This window comes from Ixodes scapularis, unplaced genomic scaffold, assembly GCF_016920785.2.
Source record: "Ixodes scapularis isolate PalLabHiFi unplaced genomic scaffold, ASM1692078v2 PGA_scaffold8__174_contigs__length_109621045, whole genome shotgun sequence".
In the NCBI taxonomy this organism is placed as follows: Eukaryota; Metazoa; Arthropoda; class Arachnida; order Ixodida; family Ixodidae; genus Ixodes; species Ixodes scapularis.
In genome coordinates this window covers 31,176,513-31,201,358 of record NW_024609883.1, presented here as the reverse complement: position 1 = coordinate 31,201,358, position 24,846 = coordinate 31,176,513, and the positions used below count along the sequence as shown (strand labels likewise).

General features: G+C 48.3%; 1 protein-coding gene across 1 annotated transcript in view; it reads left to right on the top strand.

The window, feature by feature from the left end:
• Nucleotides 1-24,846, top strand: part of LOC8031079 (nuclear pore complex protein Nup153) — a 75,113-nt gene that overhangs the window by 23,229 nt on the left and 27,038 nt on the right. The window contains exons 7-13 of the mRNA XM_042286609.1: nucleotides 2,898-2,954; nucleotides 3,897-4,058; nucleotides 4,526-4,638; nucleotides 6,279-6,372; nucleotides 11,862-12,167; nucleotides 15,492-15,552; nucleotides 16,517-16,762. Of these exons, the coding sequence (XP_042142543.1) occupies nucleotides 2,898-2,954; nucleotides 3,897-4,058; nucleotides 4,526-4,638; nucleotides 6,279-6,372; nucleotides 11,862-12,167; nucleotides 15,492-15,552; nucleotides 16,517-16,762 (1,039 nt within the window). The remainder of the gene's footprint in view (nucleotides 1-2,897; nucleotides 2,955-3,896; nucleotides 4,059-4,525; nucleotides 4,639-6,278; nucleotides 6,373-11,861; nucleotides 12,168-15,491; nucleotides 15,553-16,516; nucleotides 16,763-24,846) is intronic.

The following is a 24,846-nucleotide window of genomic DNA, read 5'->3' as shown; positions in this document are numbered from 1 at the left end:
AAAAAAAGAAAAAAAGAAAGGAGCACCGCGGTTCGAACCTGCGTCCACTTGCGTATGAAGCGGACACGCTAACCCCTACGCTATGCCACCGGTTGGAAAACTCGTTGTGATCATTCATTTTATACGAGACAAACGTAGTGCATATAGCAATATCCGGCCGAGCTGCACTCCGGAGTGCATATAGCATTACTCCTATTTTTATTGGGTTGGTCAGGATTCTCCCTTCAGGTTCGCAATATCAAGCAAGTCTGAATTATTGGCGTCCGTAAAATCAGTCAGCAACTGTAAGACTGATTCGACTGATTTTGAGTGTTCTCTTTCGTACAGACTTTATACAGTATAGACCACTTACAACTTAAGCGCTTATAGTGCAGGACCGGGTATAACGCAGCTTTTTTAAACCACCGGTTTGCCTCCCATAGAACTCCATGTAATTACATACTGCTTAAAATGCAGGCGCGCGAAGGGAAATACCGGTTATAGTGCGGTTTCTGGAACCGACTGTGCCGACCGACCGGCGCAGTGAGCACGCTTCCCTGTGCGACACTAGATAACGGCGCTAGCCTCAAGCGGCACTCGCGGGGCAAGGAGCTTGCTCGAAGTTGCAGGTTGAAGCGAAGAGAGAGACTTCAGTTGCTGTAGGGACGCACGCACGTGTCGTTCACGTGCGTGCGTCCCTCCGCTGCGTTGTGCGGCTATGGTTTAGCTGCGCTGCGTTGGAAACAACCGCAACGACAGACCAATCGCAGGTCGAAGAGAAGTGTTCGCGCGCGTTGCATGCTGGTCGCGGGCCGGCTTCTTCTAGCTGCAAACATGTTGGTAATGATTGTCAACGTAGACAGCGTGGTGGAAGCTCATTGTTACGCGTAAAAGCGCTATCCTTGACTGTGAATTTTCGTTGTGTGTCGCTATAACCCAGCACGTACTAGAAGGGAAGATCCATCTACTCGTGCGGCACTCTCAAGACGGCAGAAACGCCCGTGTCGTCGTGTTTGTTTACTTCTACTGCAGTGGTGATTTCTAAGCATTTATGTTTCTGAACAACACCCGGATTTCTTATTTGGAGCATTTCATGCCTGTGCTCAAGTTGAAGGTATTACTGGCGCGTACCGTATAAAGGATGCGAATTTTTACGCGTTTTCATCGCCAGAGAAAGTGATTAGGGTTAGCAATCCTGAATGCTCGCAATATCCGTCCACAACCCGCGACGCCGTTAAAAGGCTGCACCAGGCAAAAGTCGCTCATTTCTTTCAAAATGTTTCTCACACTTGGGAGAGAAGTGTACTATAGTCGGTTACAAGTCAAGAAGGTAGGAGAAGCTCCTCCCACAAGTGTGATGCGCCCGTTTCAAATCTCTCCGCAGTCGAAAGAAGAGTTCACTGGAAACGCTCCTTGTTCCGCTTCTATGGATTCCCACTTGTCTCCGATCCCACTTTTTAAAAAAGCGACCTTTGTATTCATCGGAGAGGCAACCGAACCCCTGAAAGCAGCCTTTGTATCCATCGGATGGGGAACCTAACCACCCCCGAAAGTCGTATTTGTTTCCGTCGATGGGGGGAACTCTAATCTCCCTCTCGTGGCTTCCACAATGCTAAGTCAAAGTCGAAAGATAAAGCAAATATGTACAGAAGGGCAAGACCCTCCTCGCGCGTTGGCCGCGACGTCACGGAAACAGTGGGACGCTATTGGATGCGGAGGTGGCGGAGGGATATCCGATTCCCTTTGAGGGGCATTTGCCGCTACCTTCTTAAGGGGGGACATGGGCCTAAGCTTCAAAATTTTTTGAAACAATTAATTTTTCAATTTTGAAGTTTTTGGTTTTAGAAACTAATTATACACCCTCACACTAAATTTCATAACTATGCGCCAAATAGTTCCATTGATATAAAATATTTTCAACACATTGTCAGGCAGTAACAAAGTAAAGGAGTTCAATGTTTGAATGCATTTTTCTCAGTTCCACTTTTTGCTGCAAATATCACACGAAGGAATCTTTTGTTTGAAGGTAAAATTATTCTGATACCACAATCAAGATGTTTCTGAACTGAAATTTACTGGGGAATTGGGCTATCTACTTTATTTTGTTTTACATTAAAGTCCTCATTGAGAAAAGACATATTTTCAAAAATTGACATAGGACAGATATGCATCTCATATTTTGAGGTAATCACTTTTCCTGAAATATTTACATTTGAGTTATAAAAACTAGATAGCCCGAAGTCCCACATCCCCCCCTTTATACTCAAGCAGTTAAAATGATGCTTAATAGCTTCATTTGCATATTATAGATTTCTTAACGAAGAGTGACACATCATCTTATGCAGGTATGTAAAGTTGTCCTAGAGAGCTGAAAGTTTGCACACTACACATACATCTAAAGTTAAATCTCCCCTGAAAATTTCATTCCGATCACTTGAGTAGTTCAAAAGTTCAACCTCTAGCCAGTGTCCCCCCTTAACCTGTAACTGACTATAGTCTGGTGAAATAAAGACTTTCCTCAAACTAAGCTTTATTTTTCATCTAACATAAAATAAATTGTTTTACAAAGGTAAGTTGTCTCATGGCATGTATTTTGGCCTGAAAAATTTATGTTTTGGTTATAGCGCGGAACCGCTTATAGTGTGGATTTTCGCTACTCCCGCGACATACGTTATATGCGGTCTACACTGTATTCCATTTCTTTTAACTGCCTAAGGTGACTTCAAGCAGAAACTTGTACCTAGTGTTCTGCGCAGAAAAGTATTCTTATCACGCACCATTTTTCCCTCTCAGACTAAGGCTTTCCTTCACAATTGACCATGCAAGTTTGAGCCGGTGGCAGGGTTTTATGTTGTAGCTGAAATAATGACTGTTGGGGCTGCCCCAGGGTGGGTCCTAAATCTTGCCCACGCATGCAGGAAGCGAAGAAGGTGCCCCTGGACCGTGGGAGTGGCCCTTCCCTCCTCAGTTACATGGTGAGTCTGGGACAAGTGTCTCGAGCATCATCGTCATCCCGGGTGGGCACACTGTATTTAACACGATTCTGAAGCGCACGTTTTTCCCCCCAAAAAATGCCTTCAAAATTATGCGACGGAGGATGCGCTAGCATGGGGGAGCGGAGAAAGTGGCAGCTTTCCTCTCAAGATGTCTTTGTTGTGATCTGTCAAAAGGAAGGCTGCCCTTTTGATTGTTGTCGGACGTCGTGCAATATCCGGTGGTAAATCGCTTCAGCAACACAATCTGCAGTATCAGAACTGGTGGCACGCAAGTTTGTTTTCGTTTTCCATTGGTTTACTGCAGCATGAAGCTCAAATTTGCTGCATCCGCTGTATCGGTACCCGCGAAAAGGGAGTTTGCAGCTAGTGGGTTGTCGCGCGTCTATTCCTCCACGGTTCCGGTGTTTCGGATTTGCGGTAACCGTGAAGGGGCAAGTTCCGGGTGTTTATTGCGACGTGGATCGTGAATTCGTTGTGTCGGCTATTCCCGTTATCGGTTCCCGTGTCACCTGGTTCATAGTGCGTGCCACTATGTTTATTACTCACTGATGTCTTCATTGTGATTTTATGATAAATTTTTTTTTTTTTTAAATATCCCATACCTATGTAGTATGGGATGCCCATCACCGTGCCGCTCGCGCACTCTGGCTGGCGTCGAAAAGTATGCAGCAGAAGAAATGAGGGAGCAGACGAGCGGCTTGCATGCTTTCACATTCACAACGCATAAGAAGTGCTTAAATCTATCTTGAAAGTTTCCAGAGCAGGAAGTAGCTTATCTAAGGACCGTGGCGGTGGCCCTTAGCGTGTTTGCATTCTTCCTGTTTCTGTTTCTCCTTCTATTCTGGTTGGTCCCTGAGGGAGTCCTGAACCCCCCCCCCCGAGGACGTGCGGGTGCGTCTCCTGAGGGTTTGTTCCTCGCAGCCCCCGAGCCAGAGGAGGCGGGCCCCGTACCTGCGTGGCAGCCCCGTACCGGGTCCCCCCCGGAGCCAGCACGCCCGCCCCTTGGCCTCCAGGACGGCCAGGAACCTGGACCCCGCTGTGTCGGCGGCCAGGAGGGCAGCCCTTGTCACCCCCGCTCCCCAGGTGATGTTGGGAGCTGCCGTAACTCAAAGCTCCTCGACGCTTTCGTCTCTGAAGTACCCTCAAGCGCGCCAAAGCACAAGGCCTACGCCACATGCTCTCTGCTTCAAGAGGTGGCAGTGCAGCATATTCTCGAAACGAAAACGAGCAGATGAGTGTAGAACTTAGGATAAATGTTGAATGCGGAGAACTTGCGCCTACAAGCATAAAATGAAAATACCACGCATCTTGTGTCGGCGACAAAAGGGTGACTGCCCCAGAACAGTGCAGTTCTACCCTCCCCACCTCTGCTATTTCCTTCACCCTCTCGGGGCCTCCTGTCCCCCTCCATGTGCCGTGCCCGAGATACACGCAGAATCTGAGCTGGCTTCTCTTTGAATGCGGGTCTTTATTAAAACTGCTATTTCAGATCTGTGACTAGACTTAGGCTGTCTGTTCTCGCATTAACGATGCTCGTCAATGCCACGCAGGACTCCCAGGTAAGGGAGCAGAGGGAAGAGATCACCCAGGCGTCCCGACCGGCGTTGGAGACGCGGGTGGCACCCAAGGACACGCCCGCCCCCGCGCCGGCCACCAATGGGAGGCAAGTGCGCGACGAGCGGCGGGTCGTCCCGGGTCCGAGGTTGCCATGCTGCTTTTCGGTGTGACCTGGCAAAGAGCAAATGCCGCTGCCCCCTGGAGACAGTTGGACGGACGGAACACTTTGACGACACGTTGCAAGGTTCCGCGCGGGGACCGTGGCGTTTGCCATCTTCAAAGTTGCGGTGAAACAGAGTAGCGGTGTGCAGTCGGGACCGGACGACTTGGCCGAAATAATACTTTGGAGGAAGCCTGCAAAGTAGAACTTGGTTGATGCACTCTTGGTTGAAAGGTTTTCCTGGTTGTGCTCGCAGGTGCAGGTCCCGTTAGAACTAACGTGGAACTGAAGCGTTAATTTCTCGTTTGATGTGTGAGGGGAAACGGAATATGGTGAGGGTGATCTTACCGACCTTGGTGCTTACAGTTCCAAATTATTGTCTCATTCAAGCGGTTAAAACATCCCCTCGAAAATCCAACGTAAAAGTATAGGAGCCTCGAGCATCTGTACCAAAGTACCGACGCCCGAGATATTCTATACATCGAACCGTGCGCCGTGTCTTTGGTAGGGGGCTTCACCCGCACACTACCTTTGCTGCTTCCACAGTATGTTTGTGTGTCCTTTGAAGTCATGCTTGGTTATCCGGATACGGTAAACTTTCGTTAGTTTGACCTCGGTTAATTCGATAGTGTTCAAAAGTCCCGGCGAGCGCCAATACATTTCTATGGGAAGAAAAGTTTGATAGTTCGAACTCGGGGAAAACTTTGCATCGGTTAATTCGTCCCGAACGAATGCTTGCGGGCTCACATTGCACGGCACCACGGCAGAAAGACCAACGACGTACAGCGAAACACGGGCCCTTTGCTGCAAAGCCGAACGTGCGCCAATATGCGCCTGCTCCTCTCTGCAGTTGAGATGGACCGTAGCGAATGAAACGAGCCAGCGCAACCAATCTGGCGTAAAGTAGCGCGGAGAGCACAGCACGTGGTTCCGCACGGAGACAGCGCGCGCTCTCAAAGCGCTTTTCCGTAGCATCATGTGCATCTTACGCGCCAGAAAGCGCAAGTTCTCTTTTCCTTTTCTTTTTTTCGTTATTTTTCTTTGTTGCCGACGGTTTGGCCGCCCACCGCCAAAGTCAGCTTGTAAAGCTTTCTCAGTGCACGCTCTCAAAGTGCCTTTCTGTAGCATCGTGTGCGGTCCATCTTGCGCGTTGGAAACCTTGGGTTCTCTTTTCATTTTTTTTCTTTCGTTTTTTTCTCTGTCGCCGACGCTCAGGCGTGAAAGTCAGCCAGTAAAACTTACTTTTTTCATGTTTTTTTTTTTTTAGTGCAGGGTTATTTGGGGACGTGCCGTTGAGTTACGCTGCTCCCGAGCATGCTTTTGGACACGCGTTTTAAGCGCAGACGGAATCAGACCATCCGTGAGTGCTTTGGACAATAAAAGGGAGTTTAATTTTAACCGTTTTCTGCCCTTTTTTAATTCAATAATTCGGATAATTCGACCAAATTTGGAGGTCCCGTCGAGGTCGAATTAACGGAAGTTTATTGTTGCCGGTTTGTGCAGTTTTTGCTTTGAGGGGGTTCTCTGCGCCCAGACGTGTCGCTGGCACTCGCCAACTCGCCTCCCTATCTCTCTCTCCCTGGCAGCTTTCCGAGCTGTGGCGGCAGTGACCGGGCCGGCGGCAAGGTGTCCAGGACGCGCGGCATTCACTCTTCGCGAAGGCCCGAGCAGGGCTTTGAGGTGGGTGTTGCACCTGTAGTCGGCCAGTTGCATCTTTAGTCGACACAACGAGTTTGCACTTTGTGCACAGTGGGTAGCTCTCGCATCCTCTAATGAGCCGCATGCCGTCCACGCAACCGCACTGGGCAACTTCCTTTTTTTAGCGCGCGTGGGCACGATTGGTGGCACGCCAAAAAATTGTCAAGTTTGCTTACTCGTTATAAGTGCCCCTTGCCGTGTAGGCCGTTTGTTCCTCATTGCAACACGACTTCACCCAGAATGCTTCCCAACTGGATTCAACAAAAACTGGAAACTAAACGAGAACAATAATACAGAGTAATTGGCTGGTACAGTTGACTCGGTAATTTGAAACTCACGGGAGCAACAAAATGTTTCGAACTGAACATACTTTCAAATAGGAACAACACACTCAACCTGTTAGCTGTTAGCTTTTTATTTGGTACTCATTAGGTGATGTTGACTTTTGCCGAATGCGCAGCATTTTGCTAATAAAGACATACAATATTAACTAGGGGTGTGCGAATACCGAATAGTAGCTTTCGAATCGAATACCGAATTGAATCAAGAAAAAAAACCCGAATATCGAATCGAATATCGAATAGTGATTTTATTCGTAGGAATTTTTCAAAGTGTGCTGCAAATGCGATTATTATATGTGCAGAGTATGCGCCTGGTGCAGAATATATGTCTTGTACAAAACAAAAGCCAAAATGTAAAAAAGTTCCGGTGAAAAAAAAAAAAAAAAAAACAGCAGTTGCTGTTGAACGTTGGGCACTAAAGATCCAATTTTATGGTGCAAACATAATCTATCTACCCTAAACGTCAAAAAAAAAAAAAGTTACAGCCACGCGTGCCTTTTTTACTCTAAAAACACAACCTAACACCGCAACTTTTTTTTGTTTTTTTAAATATTTGTTTATCTCAGAAAAGGGGCATTTTGCGATAGTTAGTCTCCATTTTAAGGAAAAAAAATGACTCCTGGGATTTGATTTTACATAAATAAATAGACAGGTGTTAAATCTGAGTAAAAAGCAACGAGGTAAACTGGCTTAAACAATATAAAGTAAGAAAAAAAAAAACGTGGTTAGTGGCGCAAGTCACCGTCCAACTGCCGCTACGCATCCATTTTTCCGTTTATCTATCCTGTTTTAGAGAGCCTTGATTTAAAAGAGGGAGCAACCGAAACTGAAACCACAGAGACGGCTCCATCGCAGATTGATCGTGAATGCGCATGTGTTGGTGTTTTCGCGTGGAAAGAAGGCGAACAAACAGAAGAGCGACGACGCCTGCCCTGCCTGCCCAAACCCGACCGACGCTTTCGCCTTTTCGGCACCTTCTCGCAGTTCGTAATTCAAACGCGGCTATCGAGCTGTTGGAAACCCTCTCAAATCTAGGCACACTATTTTTCCGTTCCGTTTCTTCCGCGCCAAGCCTAATTCTTTTCACGAGTAAAGCCCCTCGTTTCAAACTGAAGCGCCGATGTAAAACACACTTGCCGCACTCGCAGAAATCGGCTACTGCACCACTGCATGATCACAGAAAGAAAACCAACGTTACCACGTTGGCGAAACCAACCCAGTTGTCGTTCTGATTCGGAATCAGAATTTGCGGTTCCAAAAGAACGACGACGAAAACTCGGTTGGTTTCGCCGAGGTAACGTTGGTTTTCTTTCTGTGATCGTGCAGTGGTGCAGTAGCCGATTTCTGCGAGTGCGGCAAGTGTGTTTTACATCGGCGCTTCAATTTGAAACGAGGAGTTTTACTCGTGAAAAGAATTAGGCTTGGCGCGGAATTCCGGCTTCCCAAGCGGCGCAAGCGGGATGTTTCAGTTGTGATTCAAGGGTAGATTGTGTCATGATCGTGAGTAAATCTTCGTGCTATAAAGTTTGTGGCGTTCGTTACTTTTCTGTTTTCTAACCTGTGCGTTAGATTTTTGTGGAATGGTAGGACCAAGAGGTGTTTCTCGCATGGTCTGTCTAACATCACGGCGCTTACATCGGGAGAAAAAACTGCTTTTTTGTTTGCTCCGCGCCCACCGCGCGTCTTTGGCCGAATATATCGAATATTCGAGTAACCGAATACTAGGAATTCGATTCGCGAATCGAATTATTCGGGAACTTTCTATTCGATTCGAATTCGTATATTCGAGTATTCGCACACCCCTAATATTAACTATGCTCACAAATTGCAATATTAGGGGTCAGGCACTTTTGGCAATCTCTTTGCCAAAAAGAATGCAGCCTTGCACTCTGTGGCAGTGGTGTAGCGACGAATGTTTTTTTTTTTTTTTAAGGAAAGGGGAGGGGAGGGGGAGGCTGAGGTGACTGGCATATCCATGGGGGGGGAGGGGGGAGAGAGAGAGGGAGGGAAGGGTTCAAAATGCATGTGTATATTTTAGAATTGACTGGATTTCAAGCGGGAGGGTCGAAGCCTCATAATTGCCCTCCCCTTCCCAGCCTGGTTACGGCACTGCTCTGTGGTGCCACAGCCGGTTCTGCATAAACTGCACTCGGCCACCAGGCGTGGATTTTCGGTAAATTTAAAAAATATGAAATTTTTGTACAATGGGAGGGGGCCACTTACACAGGTGACGGGACATGCTCGGTATTTTATGGTAAAGAGATCTCTCGACGCTTAACCATCCGTGTACGTCCACTGGCTTCGAGACCTCACCAACTCAAAAAGAAAGGCACTATTGTAAAAGATGAAAACACTGCTCCTCAACTAGCATCGCCACGGTCACCCCTGAAGAAGAGCCGAGTAGGCATTGAAACATAGGGTTCCCTGTTTGGATGTTCCCCTTTTTTAAGTTACTCCACCAAACCAGACTGATCTCAGTCGAATGTTGCTGTTCAAATCATTTCTCTAGAAAGTGTGTGTGTGTGTTTTTGTTATTTTTTGTATAAAGTACCGGTTTTACTCGAACCTAGCGTACCTCAATTGTAACGCGTGCCCAATTTTTGAGGTAAAAAAAAAACGTGATGATCTGATTGTTACGTGCACCAGATTTCGAAGGTTAGACACAGAAATGAATATTTTTCTTACTTGGAACAACAAAGGTTTATTCCAAATGCTTCAATCTCGCGATGAAATGAACGGCGCTGTCTCTCGCTAGCAAGGTCGTCATCACGACGCCAGTCCATTGCAGCGCCCGTGGGGCGATATGCATCACTCATATTTGCTGTCGGACGACTCCTTATCGCTGTCAATGGCTCAAAGCATTTCATCTTCGGTGCCGTTCATAGCGTTAGAAATTCCACACTTCTTGAAGGCCCTGATAGCCATGGCAGACGGGATTGTGCACCACGCATCTTTCGCCCATCCGGCGAAGTCCTGCCGCAACGCAAGTTTCTGGAGCACTAAACGCACGTGATGCGGCCCGATTTCTATCGCTCTCTGCGCACAATATCACTTTTCTTTTGCATCCAGCATCATGGCGAACGCGGCGTGTCTTTGCAGTGGGAACTTCTATGCTGATACAAACGCAAGAAACACGCTAAGTGCTGGCTACGCTCTAAGCCTCTCAGCTTCTCAGTGCATAATGGAGCAGTCATTTTGAAATGTCGATTGCGATATGGTAGCGCAGTTTTGGGTCACACTCGATTCTAGCGTGCATGCGATTTTTGTGCCTATTTCCCCGGAAAAAGGGTGCGCGTTAGATTCAAGTAAATATGGTACATTTGCTGCACTTGACTGTGAAACACTGACTAGTGCCAATGAGACTGGCTTCACATCTGCCCAAACTGCAATTTCCTTCACAGTGTGTTTTAATGCGACAGCATTCTTTAGCTACCCCCCCCCCCCCCTTCCCCCTCCCCCTCCCCTCCTTTCCAAATTTCGGGGACCTTTCGGGCCTAATGCACAGCAGGCTATTTCAGCTCACTGTGATTCCACCCTATTGCGCTGGGCATATGCAGACTGGCAGTACGCACTTCATATTTGCTCCCTCTTCAAAGGACCTGACGGCCTTGGCGTTGTCCTTGAGGTCTCTCTCGAGTGTCTTAGAGGTCGTTCTAGATGCTGTCTTTAACGTCATCCTAGAAAGTCGTCCTAGACGCCGTTCTTGATGTCACCCTTAGCCTGGTAACAGAAGGAAGAGGTAAACATAACGAATGCTATCGCAATTCATAGACAACCTGCAATAGTGTTTTTTTACTTTTAATTTGTTTTAACGCAATAGTGTTTAGGAGCTCATGATGCAGAAAATCTGGGGCCAGTGGGGCAGGAAAATCTCGTGAAGTCATGAGGGTTAAATTTTCTCGCTGAATTTGGCGGGAAAATTTTCTGGTAAACTTAGCGGGTCGACAGGGTCATATTGTCACGGCCGTGTTCCACTCTTAAAGGCACAGATTAAGCGTTCCCCAAGTTTTTTTTTACAGCAAAGCTGTTATGCGCTAGGATCCGGGAAAAAATATGTCTGTGGATGTTGACGGAAACCTCCCCATTGGTCATGGCAAGTATGAATAAGTAAAAATAAAAAGAGGGCAACCAGCGTGAATCAGCCTTCCTTGGCATCATTAGGTAGGTCCTGATCTCTTTATCATTTGTAGGCATCGTCCTCGAGGTCTTTCTAGAAGTCGTCCGAGAGGTCGTCCTCTAGGAATCGTTTTGAGGTAGTTCTAGAAGTTGAACTCTAGGCGTTGTCCTTGAGGTCTTCCTAGATGTCGTCCTAGAAGTCGTCCTTGAGGTCATCCTAGAAGTCGTCCCCTAGGCATTGTTTTCAAGGTAGCTCTAGAAGTTGAACTCGAGGCGTTGTCCTTGAGGTCTTCCTAGATGTCGTCCTCAAGGTCATCCTAGAAGTCGTCCCCTAGGCATTGTTTTCGAGGTAGTTCTAGAAGTTGAACTCTAGGCGTTGTCCTTGAGGTCTTCCTAGATGTCGTCCTAGAAGTCGTCCTTGAGGTCATCCTAGAAGTCGTCCCCTAGGCATTGTTTTCGAGGTAGTTCTAGAAGTTGAACTCTAGGCGTTGTCCTTGAGGTCTTCCTAGATGTCGTCCTAGAAGTCGTCCTCGAGGTCATCCTAGAAGTCGTCCCCTAGGCATTGTTTTCGAGGTAGTTCTAGAAGTTGAACTCTAGGCGTTGTCCTTGAGGTCTTCCTAGATGTCGTCCTAGAAGTCGTCCTCGAGGTCATCCTAGAAGTCGTCCCCTAGGCATCGTTTTCGAGGTAGTTCTAAAAGTCGTCCTCTAGGCGTTGTCCTTGAGCTCGTCCTAGAAGTCGTCCTTGAGGTCAACCTAGAAGTCGTCCTAGACGTCCTCTAGGCATCCTCTTAGACATCATAAAAATAACAGCTTCGCTGGTCCTCCCCCTTCACCTGAAGTTCTTTGGATTTTTCCGGGGCAGCTCCCCAGGAGGCGTGAAATGGGTCACCCTTGCAACTCCGCCGCTTATGCATCCTCTGCTTGTGGAGGCCTAGACTCTCGAGGGGTCGAGGTCGTCCCCTGCTGCGCAGACGTTCCCGGCGTAGTTGCCAAAGCGTGTGGCACTCCTCGCAGGACGCTCCGCTGCCCCCTGACCTGCCGGACATTCCGCTTCCCATCGGGTCCCTGCCCAGCTTCACGTTCCAGCTGCCGGCCCCGATACCGGTCGCCAAGCAGACATCCGGTGTTCAGTCGACTTTTGCCAATGTCCGGCCGACGGCAGCCGACGTCAGACCGGCCGTGGCCGACGTAAGACCAACGGTGACAGACATCAGACAGACAGTGGCCGACATCAGGCCGACGGCGACCGCCAAGGGCGAGTTTGCGCTTGCACAGCCCTTGACCCTGGCCACGGCTTCGTCGGTCTCCTCGCCGGCCCAGGTGGGTGCACCCCCTGCCGCGCTGCTTGCAGCGGTGGACCTGCTGCGCCATTTGCACCAGAACAAACATGTCTGCTCCAAAAGGGAGCTGAAAGTGGCACGTGGCATTGTTGGCGATGTCACTGAAAATTAAGGAAGTACAGTTGTTTTTTCGGATGCCTAAGTACTATGTGCGAAGAGTAATGTTGCACGAATATTTGTATTTTCAAATAGTTGTTTTAATAATACAGTATTGGATATTCTCTTCCAAATGAACTGGGGCATTCATAGTTTTTGAAGCGTTGATCGCGGCGGGTTTGCCCCCTTGAGTACGCTTCTCTTCAGACACCAGTGCACTGCGGAGAAGCAATACCCACGAAGCTGATATCGTGATCTCACGACTCGCTTCGCTGCAGTGGAGCCGTGCACTTGGGAGGAAAAACACACCTTCAAAATGGTCGGTGCACACTTGCACCTGGTGTATTCAAAAAAAGAAAAGGGGGGGGAGGAACATCTGTGATTGTTGATATTTACATTGCGGTGAAATCTTCAGAATTTATCTTTGGCTATTATGTGAAAGCATATATTAGGCAGCGATGTTATAACATTAATTGTGCTTTTTTTTTTTTCTAAGTTGAGAATTGAGAAAAATATTTGGATATCACAAGAAGATTTATAAGTCCCCTCAACTAGGTAGGGCTGGGCTCCTTCGTGGGTTTCATTTCAAGTAAAATATGTTATTTACATGCTGTTCCAATGTAGTTATTGGAGTTTCTAAGGCCACAGTCTATAAATATAGCTAGATTAAATTTAACAGAGCTCGTAAGTTGGTAATTAGAAACATGGGAACAACCCCTGCAAGTTCAGCTGAAATTTCATTTAAGTGTGGTGTATTAGTAGTGAGAGGCATGGAAAGACACAGCAGCTATTCAGTATTTGATTAAAAAATATTCGGCCAAAGCCACTGTTCAGTTTTAATTTACTTTGAACCCAAGATCCGTTATTCGCACATGAGAGTTGTCGTTTTTGTGTGAACGGTGCTCACATCGATCGCAATTCTGATTGGTTAGAGTAGCTATGTTCTCAGCTTAGCTGCTCTACAAACACTAGCAGGTGGAATCCGAGCGAGAGCAGCGTGATATAAACTCGAACTCTACTTGCATACGCGCAATCAACACCGCCGATCAACGTACAAAAACACAGTTCTAGCGCCGCTGCATTTTTTTTGTTATTAAAACTAAACAAAAAAGGTTGAGAAAAAAAAAAGCAACCAGCTGCAGCGAGTGAGCGGGCAAAAGAAGCGAGGAAGAACGATGTTGGGGGGGAGGAAGCGGGAAAGCCGGCAATCGCGTAGGCAGATACTTTGGCGGCGGGCCAAGTTGGTCGCCTTGTCAATCGCGTGGGGCGGGCTTTTGTGGAACTTCCTTGTTGGGTGCATTCGTGCGTGCATCCATGCACGGCGTGCTATCAATGCAGGTTATGGCGACGCTGCGTGGTGTGGGGGACCACGAACACGAAGTTCAAAAATAAACGTTTTGCAAATGCCTGTGCGCGGCGTTCCATCAAATTTTTATTTACCTATTGACTTTGTCTCAAACACTGTACAAACTTACCAGCCGCGGTTGCCACGTTCCGGGACAAGAAGCGGATTCGCAGTCACCTTATTTCGGTGGAGACGGACTTTGACCTTGCACTCCGCGGTTACATTCCGGGATATGGGTCGTTCGCTTATCTCGTGATCCCCTATTGGGTTACTGGTTTGTGTTATCTTTCCGACTCCTTTTTAGAGCGCCACTCTTAGGCGGGCATTTCCGCGTATAGCGACGTCGCCGTTCCCGTCGGTGTCACCTCGCTACATTTAGTGATAAAACTCTCGTTACGTGACCTCAACACCAATTTAGTTTTCCCCTCTAAATTTAGCGGGAAATTGAATTGATGTTGAGGTCACGTGGTGTCTATTATCCAGCTAAATTTAGCGGGGAAAGTGGGATGAGGGGAGGGTAGGGAGGAGAAGAGGAGGAGGGCATGCAGGAGGAGGAGCATACCCTTCCCTCCTCCTCCTCCTCAAAAGCTGCACCCTAATTTCGCATTACAGATATTTGTAAACGTCTTTCATTTTTTGTCCTAACAAACTTTTTTGTAAGCAAGACAAAGTTCCATTCTGTTGCATCCATTGTTCTTCTTTTGCACGCATGGACTCCGGGGTTGCGAAAATCGGGGAGGAAATGCATAGACAAAGTGAAGCGCCTTTCCCTCCTTGGTTTTACAAACCGTAAGGTTTGTGGCCGCGTCGTTCGGGTAGGATGAGTGCTCGCGGATCGCGGAGACTGCATTGGTGAATTTGTACAGGTGGGCAATCACTCAATGTTTTTTTTTTTTTTTTTAAATCGATATTTGCCCTAAAAGTGCGGTTGGCGATGACTTGGGATATTGTGGTCATCAAACACTGTGGCATCCCCTCTTTCTGCATCTTGCAGCTGACAACATGGGTCACTGTCAGACAGTGACTATAATTGCTGTATTACCCCTCTTACACCGAAAGATTTCATGTTTTTGTCAAAATAAAATAAACAACGCGCCCCCAAAGAGCGCTAATAGTTACGTTCGGAATCTGCACGCAAATAACTATTTTCATTGGTCACATTTTATGGAGGATAAAGTAGTGCCCATGTATTTCTATGGCCGAGTTTACGAGGATGTCTTGCCATCTAGGACTCGTCATTTCTATTGACTAAAGCCCAACAAACAATATGCCATCAAAAACGAGCTTCTTCAAAAAGAACTCAAGTGCCCCTTTGTGTGACGAAACTTTCTCTCGCGAATTCGCAGCAATTTTGGCCATATGGCGGGCACCACTCGAGATTTGCAATCTCGTTTGTTCCACAAAAACCGTATAATAAAGCGGATTGCCAATGCTGGGACGTGGCTTCGCGGTAACTCTCCCGCTTCACACGCAGTGGACCCAGCGGACGATTTTTTTAAAAGCAGTTGTCAACATCGCGACGGATGCTCTATGCCCTATTACGCCAACTACAACGACAGACGTCTTTTCCAGCAGTGGGAAGAGCCCGTTACAGCTCTCGCTGTAAAAGGTTGCACGATTATTTTCGTTCGTGAGCGAAGGTGCCACAGAGAGTTTAAATTATTGGAATAAAGAAGGTAGAATTATCGAGGAACTGGTAACCCCCCCCCCCCCCTCGCAATAATGGGAATCTCAGAATTATTTTTTTTTTTGGTCAGAACAAATTTAGTTTTTAAAGAAAAGATTTGAAGCATGTTTTTAACGTAAGCCGACAACCCGACCGATCGACTCCGCCCGCTGAGTGTGCCGCTTCAACGTGTGCAGGAGTTCAGCTTCAGCGTGCCGGCCCAGGTGACTGAGTTGCAGCCGGTCTCGCAACGGACGGGTGAGTTTCCGGGTTCTTCCCCTTCGGCAGGTTCCGAGGGTCGCTCGTGGGGGTGGCTTTTGGAGCTGAAGGCTTTGCGGGCCGTTGTCTTGACGCCCTCGGCGAGACGATAGCAGAGGGTGAACGAAAACTGGAGAGCCCTCTCGGTCTGCGAGCGGGCTCTGCAGTTTTCCGGACAAGATGGCTACCACAGTGTCACGCACTTTGTTTGCAATTTGTCAGAGCATATTCGAATGTGTTCTCAGAGCCACCGAGCAAGCAAGGTGCAGAAGCCGCAAGATGTCTTTTCTGCAGTACCACACAAAACTCTCGCCGTTGACGACTCGGTGCAAGTCATGCGAAAGTGTTTTTCAAACGCCGGCGCGAATAACCACAACGCTACGAAACCACCTGCAACAGCCCTTTTTGTTAATGAAATAAAGAAAGTTGGTGAAGAGAAGTGAGCTAAAGCAAAGAAGGCAATGTCTGCACGCTGAACCCGCACAGCACGCTTGTTTGTCCCGGGATCAGTCGTTGCTCAAAGCGCTCCAAGAACTTCTTGACCCTGGCTCGCTGTGTCTTGTATCGATGCGCTCAGGTGCTTTGTGTGTGTGTATATATGTGTGTGGGTGGGTGGGTGGGGGGGGGGGGGGGGAATAATTAGTAAAACGGTGGCAAGCGGTTTTTCGGAATTCCTCGGCAATGCCTACAGCACTGTACACTTCTGGAATTTCTCAGGGGTAAAAAAGCAGCGAGTTCCGTCACAACACGTCACGTCAAAACACAACACAACACAAAGTGCCCTTCGTTTGTACAGCACTTAAAACAAATATTTCTATTATTCTAACAATATCTGCTCTCAAAGCCACTTTTGGTGTTCCGAAACACTGTTCTGGCTGCTCCGAAAGGTGCTCCAAAATAGTTTTGGCCAATCACATCACTGGAAACGGTGGATCCATTCTCACGACCCCCCCTTCCCCGCCAGTCCCCGCAGAGCAGGGCAAGGCGGACATGAGGAAAAAGGCGGAGGTGCCGGCGGGGCCTGCTGCGCCGGCTTCCCAGCTGGTCATGCAGGGCAGCGTCATGGACGTGCTCGGCCGGAAGGACGCTGCCAAGGAAATTGCCCCCGAGCCGGCGAATGTCCGGAGTTCCGGAGGCAAGGCGGCTCCCAAGAAGTCTGGAGACGTCGCGGATGCGGCGGGCACTTGGACGCCTGCTTCCACTTCAGAAGGTGAGGGAGGCTGGAACACTCGTTGAACCTCGTTTTGGAAATGTGGAGCATTTCTCGGGCCAGCCCTTAGACCGAAGCGGATAATGACCCGACCCGCATCTGGTGGCTCTGAGGCGATGCACCAGCTTATGGACGTCCAGTTGGCGAAAGAGCCACCTAGAAGACGAGGCTTGCGGTAGTGGCACATGAAACCCCCGAATTTTTCTCCGATACCGGCACGACTTTGTGACATACTCGCATGCAAACAAAAATATTGTTCAGCCTTTCCAACTTTGTGACTTACTCACATGCAAACAAAAATATTGTTCAGCCTTTCCACTCTGGTGAAGAAGGAAGAGCAGCGGAGCTGTATATGGGCCGTTATTTATGAGCGACGGCGGCAACCGGACAACTGGCAAGCGGGCTGTCTGGTTGCCAGCGGTAGCTGTCCAGAGAGTTGTGTCGAGATTTGTTTGTCCCAGACACGAAACTGGGGAAACTAACCCTTAAGAGCTCCGCTGTAAAAGCTAGGAAATCACCTCGAGAACTGGCATCCCTCAACACCAGCACCCCCACTTACTGCCATATTGAAATAAGTTTGTTTGTCGAGTCACGATGAGGTGTTGTTTAGGAAATAAGGAGAAACAATTTCATTTTTTTATTTGTTTACACAGAGTAATTCTAAGATTTGTCACTTGGCACAAAGAAAACCATGGTGGAACTATAAGCCATAAGAGCTGGTAAGTTCTTCCCGACATTTCCAAATATCCGTTATGGTTACTGTTGAATGCGGTAGATAGTTCCAATTAATAGAAAGCTTTTTGGGAGAGAATTGACAGTTGTTGATCCTAGCGATAGATTAATGCAGTTGGCAAAGAGTTATCTAAGCGACGGAGGTTTTAGGTGCAGGTGTGGAGAGTATGTCTTTCTGCAAAGGAAGGTGGTCGTAAAATTTGTGCAGTATTCTTTGGTTAGATTTTTGCATGTTCTCGGAAGGGGGAGGCCAAGTTAGGTTTTAAGTGTGTCGACGCTAGTCATAAGGTTATAGATGAGGAGAATAAATTGTACGGAGTGGTTTTGCACTGCTTATAATGTGTCTTCTAAGAATGACGGATGGGGATTCATATCAATGAAGCATATTCCACCTGGGGGCAACCGAGTGACTTGTATGCAACGAGTTTTGTTTCTCGAGAGTCAGAAAAATTATGTTGCAAATAGCCTAATGTCTCGTGCATTCGTCAAAGCTTTATTTTGGTTATTTACTTCGAATCTCTTATACGGGGAAGGTGCGCGCGTGCAGCGGTACAAGCGTAGAGTCAAATGGGTATCGTGTAAAACATTGGCAAGTTGTGGAATTACTTGCTAAGCATAAGACTCATTTTAGAAATCTTGTCGTGTCAACACATAGTTTTAGTGGTGCCATCTACCGGAGGTCTACAAAACCTTCTCCACAGTGGCTGTGCCCACGACGTGTGGAACGAGCAAATGAGATGCCTGCGCTTTCGTTGCTCTCCATTTGTCCAATCTTCAGCATGACTGCGTTCGACCGCCGCAAACATCGGCAACGCCTACTGGGTGCGGTGTTCCGTTGCGTCCGGACCGTTCTCCGGAAGCTTTCATCTCGGGGAGTGGGGAAGAATCATCGGGTACCACAATTTACCCCGTAATCAGCTTCTGCGAGCTGAGTGGAGTCCAAGGTCAGCAGAGAGGACCTTGGACCGGTAGTACTCCGCGTCTGCTCAGATCACTTCAACAGCAATCGCCACTGCCGTCGCATAGGAACTGTGCTTCGCAATGCCGGGCAGGCCATGGCCATCCGAGGCCCAAGGCGGTTTTTGATGCTCACTGAGCCGTCGCGCTCATCAACGCCGCGCCCCTGTTTTGTCGGAGTGCCCGGGTAGGGAACGAGTCCAGCGGACTTGCTATAAACAAGCGTAACTAGGTTACGCATAAAAAAGAAAACTGTTGTCTATTGAATGTTCGAGAGGTGGTAGCGATTAATTCCCACACCTATCGACCCGAAGTCCGAAAATTGTTGCACAGCCCGTTTAAAGGGATACTACAACGAAATTTCGGCGCTTATTATTGGTCTACATGTGTTCAAAGGAACAGTATCAGATCGGACTCACCAATATCGTGTTAAAAAAAGACACGGAAAGGAATTTTAAAACGAATTAAACGATTAGCAAAGAGCACCTGGTGGATGTCGCTGATGCCTCGTTTGTAATACCCGTCTAGGAACCCTGACAGATATATTCCGTTTCATACTTAGCGTGCAATGCTGTCAAAGCTACTTGCGTGAGCGTGGGGCTTGACCTCGTTGATCATTTGCATGCATTCTCGCGCAAACAAAACCATAGATGAAGCCACTCGCTCGCGCCAGTAGCTTTCACAGCGTTGCATGCTAAGTATGAAACAGAGTATAGTGACAATAACTGTCGCCTCCGGCCATTACAAGAGAAGGGGGGAAGGAGGAACTCTCCTTTCCCCGAGAATCTCTTGTGTGTCCCAGAAGTAGCTTTTGTCCCTCTACAAGGTTATGGAAGATTAACCCGTCAATCAAAATTCGTACAAGAGCAGCCGCTTCGGTAACTGGAACGACTAGGACATCCTCTCGATGTCAGCCTCGCTGCAGCTTTGCTCGTCCCGAGACGAACTACGTCACGATTGCGTTGGATATCACGTGGTCTCCGCTGGCTGCTCTCTGAGTGCTTGCCAGAGTGGGCCGTTTATAACGAAAAATACAGCCACCAGGCTTAAAATACAAACGTGCGATTGTCATTTATGGATGTTGTGGATCATATTCAACCTATTTTTGAAAACGATGGGTATATTTCAAATTTCCTCGAAGTATCCCTTTAAGTTTCATCAGTATGAAGCAAACTTAATTTCAGAATTAAATGGTGCCTTATAAAAAGCTTTAGAAAAGTCAATAAAAATGGCACGAATTCGGTACAAAGAGGAATTCATGTTTGACAATTGGCAGGCAAAGCCATACGAACCCCATTGAAGGGCTTTTGCTATGGAGTTCTCATTTTGTCACCGACTATAGGGACACGAACGGTGGTTCGAGCCGTCCAAAAATTAATTCTGGGTCATTCTGTCCGAATCCGCGGCTCGAACCGTTTTGTCCTTCATCGGTTAGTTTAGCCAAAGGAGGAAGAATGTTTCTTGCCGACTTTTCATGCGCCTAGTGACACGAGCCCGATGCCCTCGTTCCTTTCTCTCTCAGCCCTATCGGGGAACTCCAAGCCTGCGGCCGGCTCCTGGAGCTGTTCGGCGTGCAAGATCAGCAACGCCGAGTCGAACGTCAAGTGCGCCGCCTGTGAACAGTGGCCAACTATCACCACGGCCGCTGCTCCGGCGTCCACTTCGGGACCTGCGACCACGGAGGTTTGTGTATGCTGGGATTTTGCCGTAATTGCAAATGCCGCGCGATTTCGACGGCGCAATCGGTTTGTTATTTTGAGACGTAATTTAGTGAGAGGGTCCAGCATTTTTGCTTTTTGTTTTAGTAAACATTGTTGCATGTGAAATGTGTGGAGTCTACACTCTCGGTGCTCTTCATTGGTTTCGGTGCTACCGTATTTACTCTCATAATGAACACATTTTTTTTTTCCCGAAAAAAATACACATAATATTTGAAAGGTGCGTTCAATACGCGAAGTAACTGACGGAGGCATACCCATGACAGGTTGTGCGCGTGCCACAGGAACCATGCTCTATAAATTGCTAACCTTTTCTAGGGCGCTTTTGGTGTGCCTTCTGCCGAACGACAAGCGCCCTACGAAGCTCACTCAGCACAAAGAGTGACGGGACCGTTTTTAGGCCTAACCACTTTCTCAATTCCACTGTCCGAAAAGCGGACCACTGACGATGGCATGTTTGTTGACATCAGTGCATCCGATGGGCGAAGCATGTCCGGGGCTGGGCAATTCCTCGACCCCAGCTTCATTAGGTGGGTGCGCCGCTCGGTTCCTCGGTCGATCACTTCTGCAACTACGCACTTGCAGCCATTTTGAGAGTGGCTTGGCTTGACTTGACTTTCCCTGGCGGCTTGGCAGAAAAAGAAAATATGCTTGGTTGGCTTGGTGGCTTGCTAAGTTGGATGCAGTTCGAGACTCGCAGAGCCAAAAATTGGAGGTGCATTCATTACCCGAGGGGCAATTCATTCATTGGAAGTGCATTCATTATGCGAGTAAATGCGGAAATTTGGGTTTTAAAAACTTGTGGCGGCGTGTCAAGTTGCCATCTGTCGGACGCATAGCAGATGCCCCGCAGGGATTTCCCATCAAATAGCACCTCGACTCGCAGTGATGTGTCGTGACATGCTGATAAGATGCTCGCGTAATAACCTAAATTGTCTGGGTTCAACTCCCATCTGGCGCGAATGCTTGCTTGCTGTGTTGGCCTCTTTGCCCCACTCTGAACCAATTGGTATCGAGCCTCGGGGCCACGGTTTTATCCAGGCTTCACTTTTGAGCTTCACGGAATACCGAACATTCAGCCAAAGAATGTTTCTTGTAGAAACATATAAAGATTACTTCACCCGCTGTACAAATGGAAACTGAGGTAGAGGAGGTGGTGAGAGCGTGCGAGGACGCCCAAGTACCAAGCTCTGGCTGGAGTTTGTTGGTTCGTGCGAGGCTAGCAGCCTTTGGCTCTACTCCCTGTTCCAACATGAATGACGATGTCCAAACGGTGAATAGACACTAAGGCAGCTAGCTTTGCAGTTGCGCACAAATTGTATCAACCGGAGCTCGTCGTGGTGACGCCCCCGCATGCTCTTGTCTTCTCATCTCCCTCAATTTCTGTTCATACAATATTTACAGCGGAGCTGCTAAGGGGTAGTTTCCCAGTTTCGTGTCTGTGGAGAAACAAAACCCCACACAAAAGTCTGGACAGCTACCACCATCCATGAGTGACGGCGGCAAGCGGTTGTCTGGTTGCCGCCATTGCTCGTAGATGGCGGCAACCTTTCCAGCGTTTCTCCTCTGGCTTTCACCAGAGTGGAAAGGCTGAATACCTTTAGGTCGTCCTTGAGGTCGTCCTAAACGTCGTCCTAGACGTCGTCTTAGAAGTCATGTTTGAGGTCGTCCTAGAAGTGCTTGAAATCGTCCTAGACGTTGTCCTTGAGTTCGTCTTAGAAGTTGTCGTCCCTCAGGTCGTCCTAGAAGTTGTCCTAGAGGCCGTCCTAGACGTCGTCTTCTAGGCATCGTCCTTGAGGTCGTCGCAGAAGTCGTCCTTGAGGTCGGCCTACCATAGTTCAGCTCTGCTGGTCTTCCTTCTTCACCAGACTGGAAAGACTGAAAGTTTTGTAGCCTGAGTGAAACCGTTTTTTTGACACGGTGGGCTACCACAAGGTTTGTTTTGGCAAAATGAAGGGGGGACAAAATGGGCAATCTTATTTCTTCCCTTGTCTGGCCTTCGGTAAGTGAGGTTGATAATCAAGCACTGCAGCCTCGTTACCCAAAAAGTGTCTAGCGAGCGCACTTACACACATACGGTGTGTAAGTATGCAGGAGGTGAAAGGAAAGGGAACGGCAGGTGCTTTGGGTGGTACAGTCGGAGCCGGGGTGTCCGACTCTAAGGGACAAGACCTTTAATTTCCACTCCTGCGGTAGCGCCAGCTTTGGTGGGGCTTCTTTTGAGATGCTACACGTGACGACGTTTGCACCGTCGAGGTGTAAAGTGTGTACCGAGTTTGCCCTGTGCAGCGTCGTCGCGGGGCAACGAGCGATACTCTGTAGCCGAGCTTCGCCTTTGTTACGACGGTGCAAGAAACGGGCAAACTTGTTTCTGGTACATTTCCATGAGACATATGCGCCGGGCTGGTCGCACGTGCTGGGCCGGTCGATCGTGCCGGGCTGGTCGCACGTGCCGAGCGCGAGGCTGCTTGCTCGCGGGTATGGGAAGTCCCCGTGTCCCTTCTGCTCGTGCAGGCCCCCTCTCAGGGCACCCCCAAGGGCTTTGGGGACCTGTTCCGGCCGTCTCCCGCCACCTGGGAGTGTGACTCGTGCATGGTGCGCAACGAGGCCAAGGCCCAACGCTGCTGCGCCTGCGAGACCCCCAGGGTGTCCCCGGCCCCGGGTAAGTGAGGGTGTCCCTTGGTTTCTTAAATGCCAAGTCATTTCTTTGGGTGTAACGTTATAACAAATCAATTTTTACAGATTATTGCATTTTTCTAAGTTTGATGTGGTCCCGATCGCAATGCATGCATTTTAAACCGGATTACTCAAAGTGTATCGACCACCGGACATGCTTATTACGAAGAACGATCCGGCGAAAGTATGCTGTGTAAGCCAGCGCAACCTTTGGAAGAGTTGCTCATAAAGCCGTTAGCAGTGAAAGGTATATCGTCTTGTGCCTCTATAATAGACCGATCTCACCCAGTGTTCCGTGCATAAGTGACGCCGCCAGAACTTTAGTTCTCCGAAGAAAAACAGCAGTGCACGAGAGGGCTCGTGCCATATTGTGCAGTACATGCCTGAGCTCCAGCGATGTTGTCGCATGTCCAGAAAGACTAAATTTCTTTCAATGCATTGCGTAGTCAAACTGGCTGGTGAGATCGGTCTATTGCACTAGGAGCGCGGAGCACGTGACTTGCCTACGGAGTCCCGACGCACTTGCCCGTTCCCCGGCACCCTTCTCTTACCTGATTCCGATTTGTTGAGTTAAGGGAGCAAAGGAGGCGGGAGATCGCTTCTCGGGATCCCGGTGTGCGCAGAGGAATGAGGCAGCTTGTTGAGCGACAGTTCCGACGCTTCCCATGGTGCCCGCGGTGATGTCAGCCTCATCCGGCGCTTGGGGCAGTTGGAGGAGGCTTTTTTATGCCTGGGAAAAACACCCGGCAAACTGATCTCCCGTCTTTTTTCATGTCTCAGTAAGCCTGGCTCATCAGCAAGGTTTGTGTCATTGAACATATATTTGTTATAAGCCTTCCACACTGTTCCGGTGCACTTTCAAGGTTACTGTTGCTCTTTTTATGGATCTCCTGTTCTTAACGAATTACCACTTTTATCATTTTTTTTCCGTCCCGTTGACTTCGTTATAACTAGGAATTAAAGTACCTGTGTCCCGGCCAGCCTTCTCCAAGGAGATTGCAAAGGAGCTGATACTCTCGTACAACCGCCTGTCAGAGAAACCTTCTCGAGATCTGTTCCCGGATGGAGACGCAGAACGCCAATGAGAGCTTTAATGCCTCGGTGGAAGAGGTGCCCCGAAGTGGAGCTGGCTTCCCTCGGGACAGTGGAGTGTTTAACATGGCCCTCGCAGCCCTCGAGTTACACCCGGGGCCTAGAGACATCGCGGATGTTCTGTCAGAAATGGGCGCCCAGCCAGGGAGCCACCAAGCGTCGTATACAGAGAGGACAACCCATTGCAAAAGCCCAAGTGAAGGCGCTCGAGTCATTGGAGGTGTCCCACGAGAAAAGAAACATGGAAGCTGTGACCAAAGCACAGAAGAATCGTGCAGTTTAAGGACTAATTCATGCCCCACTTTAGATGAAATGGCAAGCACCATCTGAAAGAAAGCACTGGATGAACTTTCAAAATTTTTTGTTCATGTTCTAGCTAGTTTTTATTGCTCTAAAACTGTTGTTTGATGACTAAAGTGCCGGCATACCTAGTGTGCGGATTTTCTAGAGTAAAACTTACTGGAGCTCTCGACTATGTGTTTACTTTTTCAAGATTGTTACTTGTTCAACGAGTGCGTCGCATTTTGTAAAAGAAAAAAAAAAGGAAAAAAAAAGTTTTTGAGGTACTTTTTTTTCACTAGTATATAAAACAATAAAAAAAATTTTAAACCCTCTATTCATTAGTCTAGTCACTCATCGTTATATTCCAGAAAAAGGATTGTGACATTTTAGCATACCTCGGCAAACCTCACTCATGAGGGCCTTCACTCACCCTCACTCACCCTCATCTTCACAGGTGAGGTGAGGGTGAGCGAGTTTCTGATCCAGGAAAATTCATGAGTGTGAGGGTGAGTGAGGGCCGTGAGGTTCGTGAGGGCGGTGAGGGCGGTAAGGGGTATGAGGGCCATGAGTGCATGAGGGGCGTGAGGGCCATGAGTGCGTGAGTGGTGTGAGGGCGGTGAGTGCGTG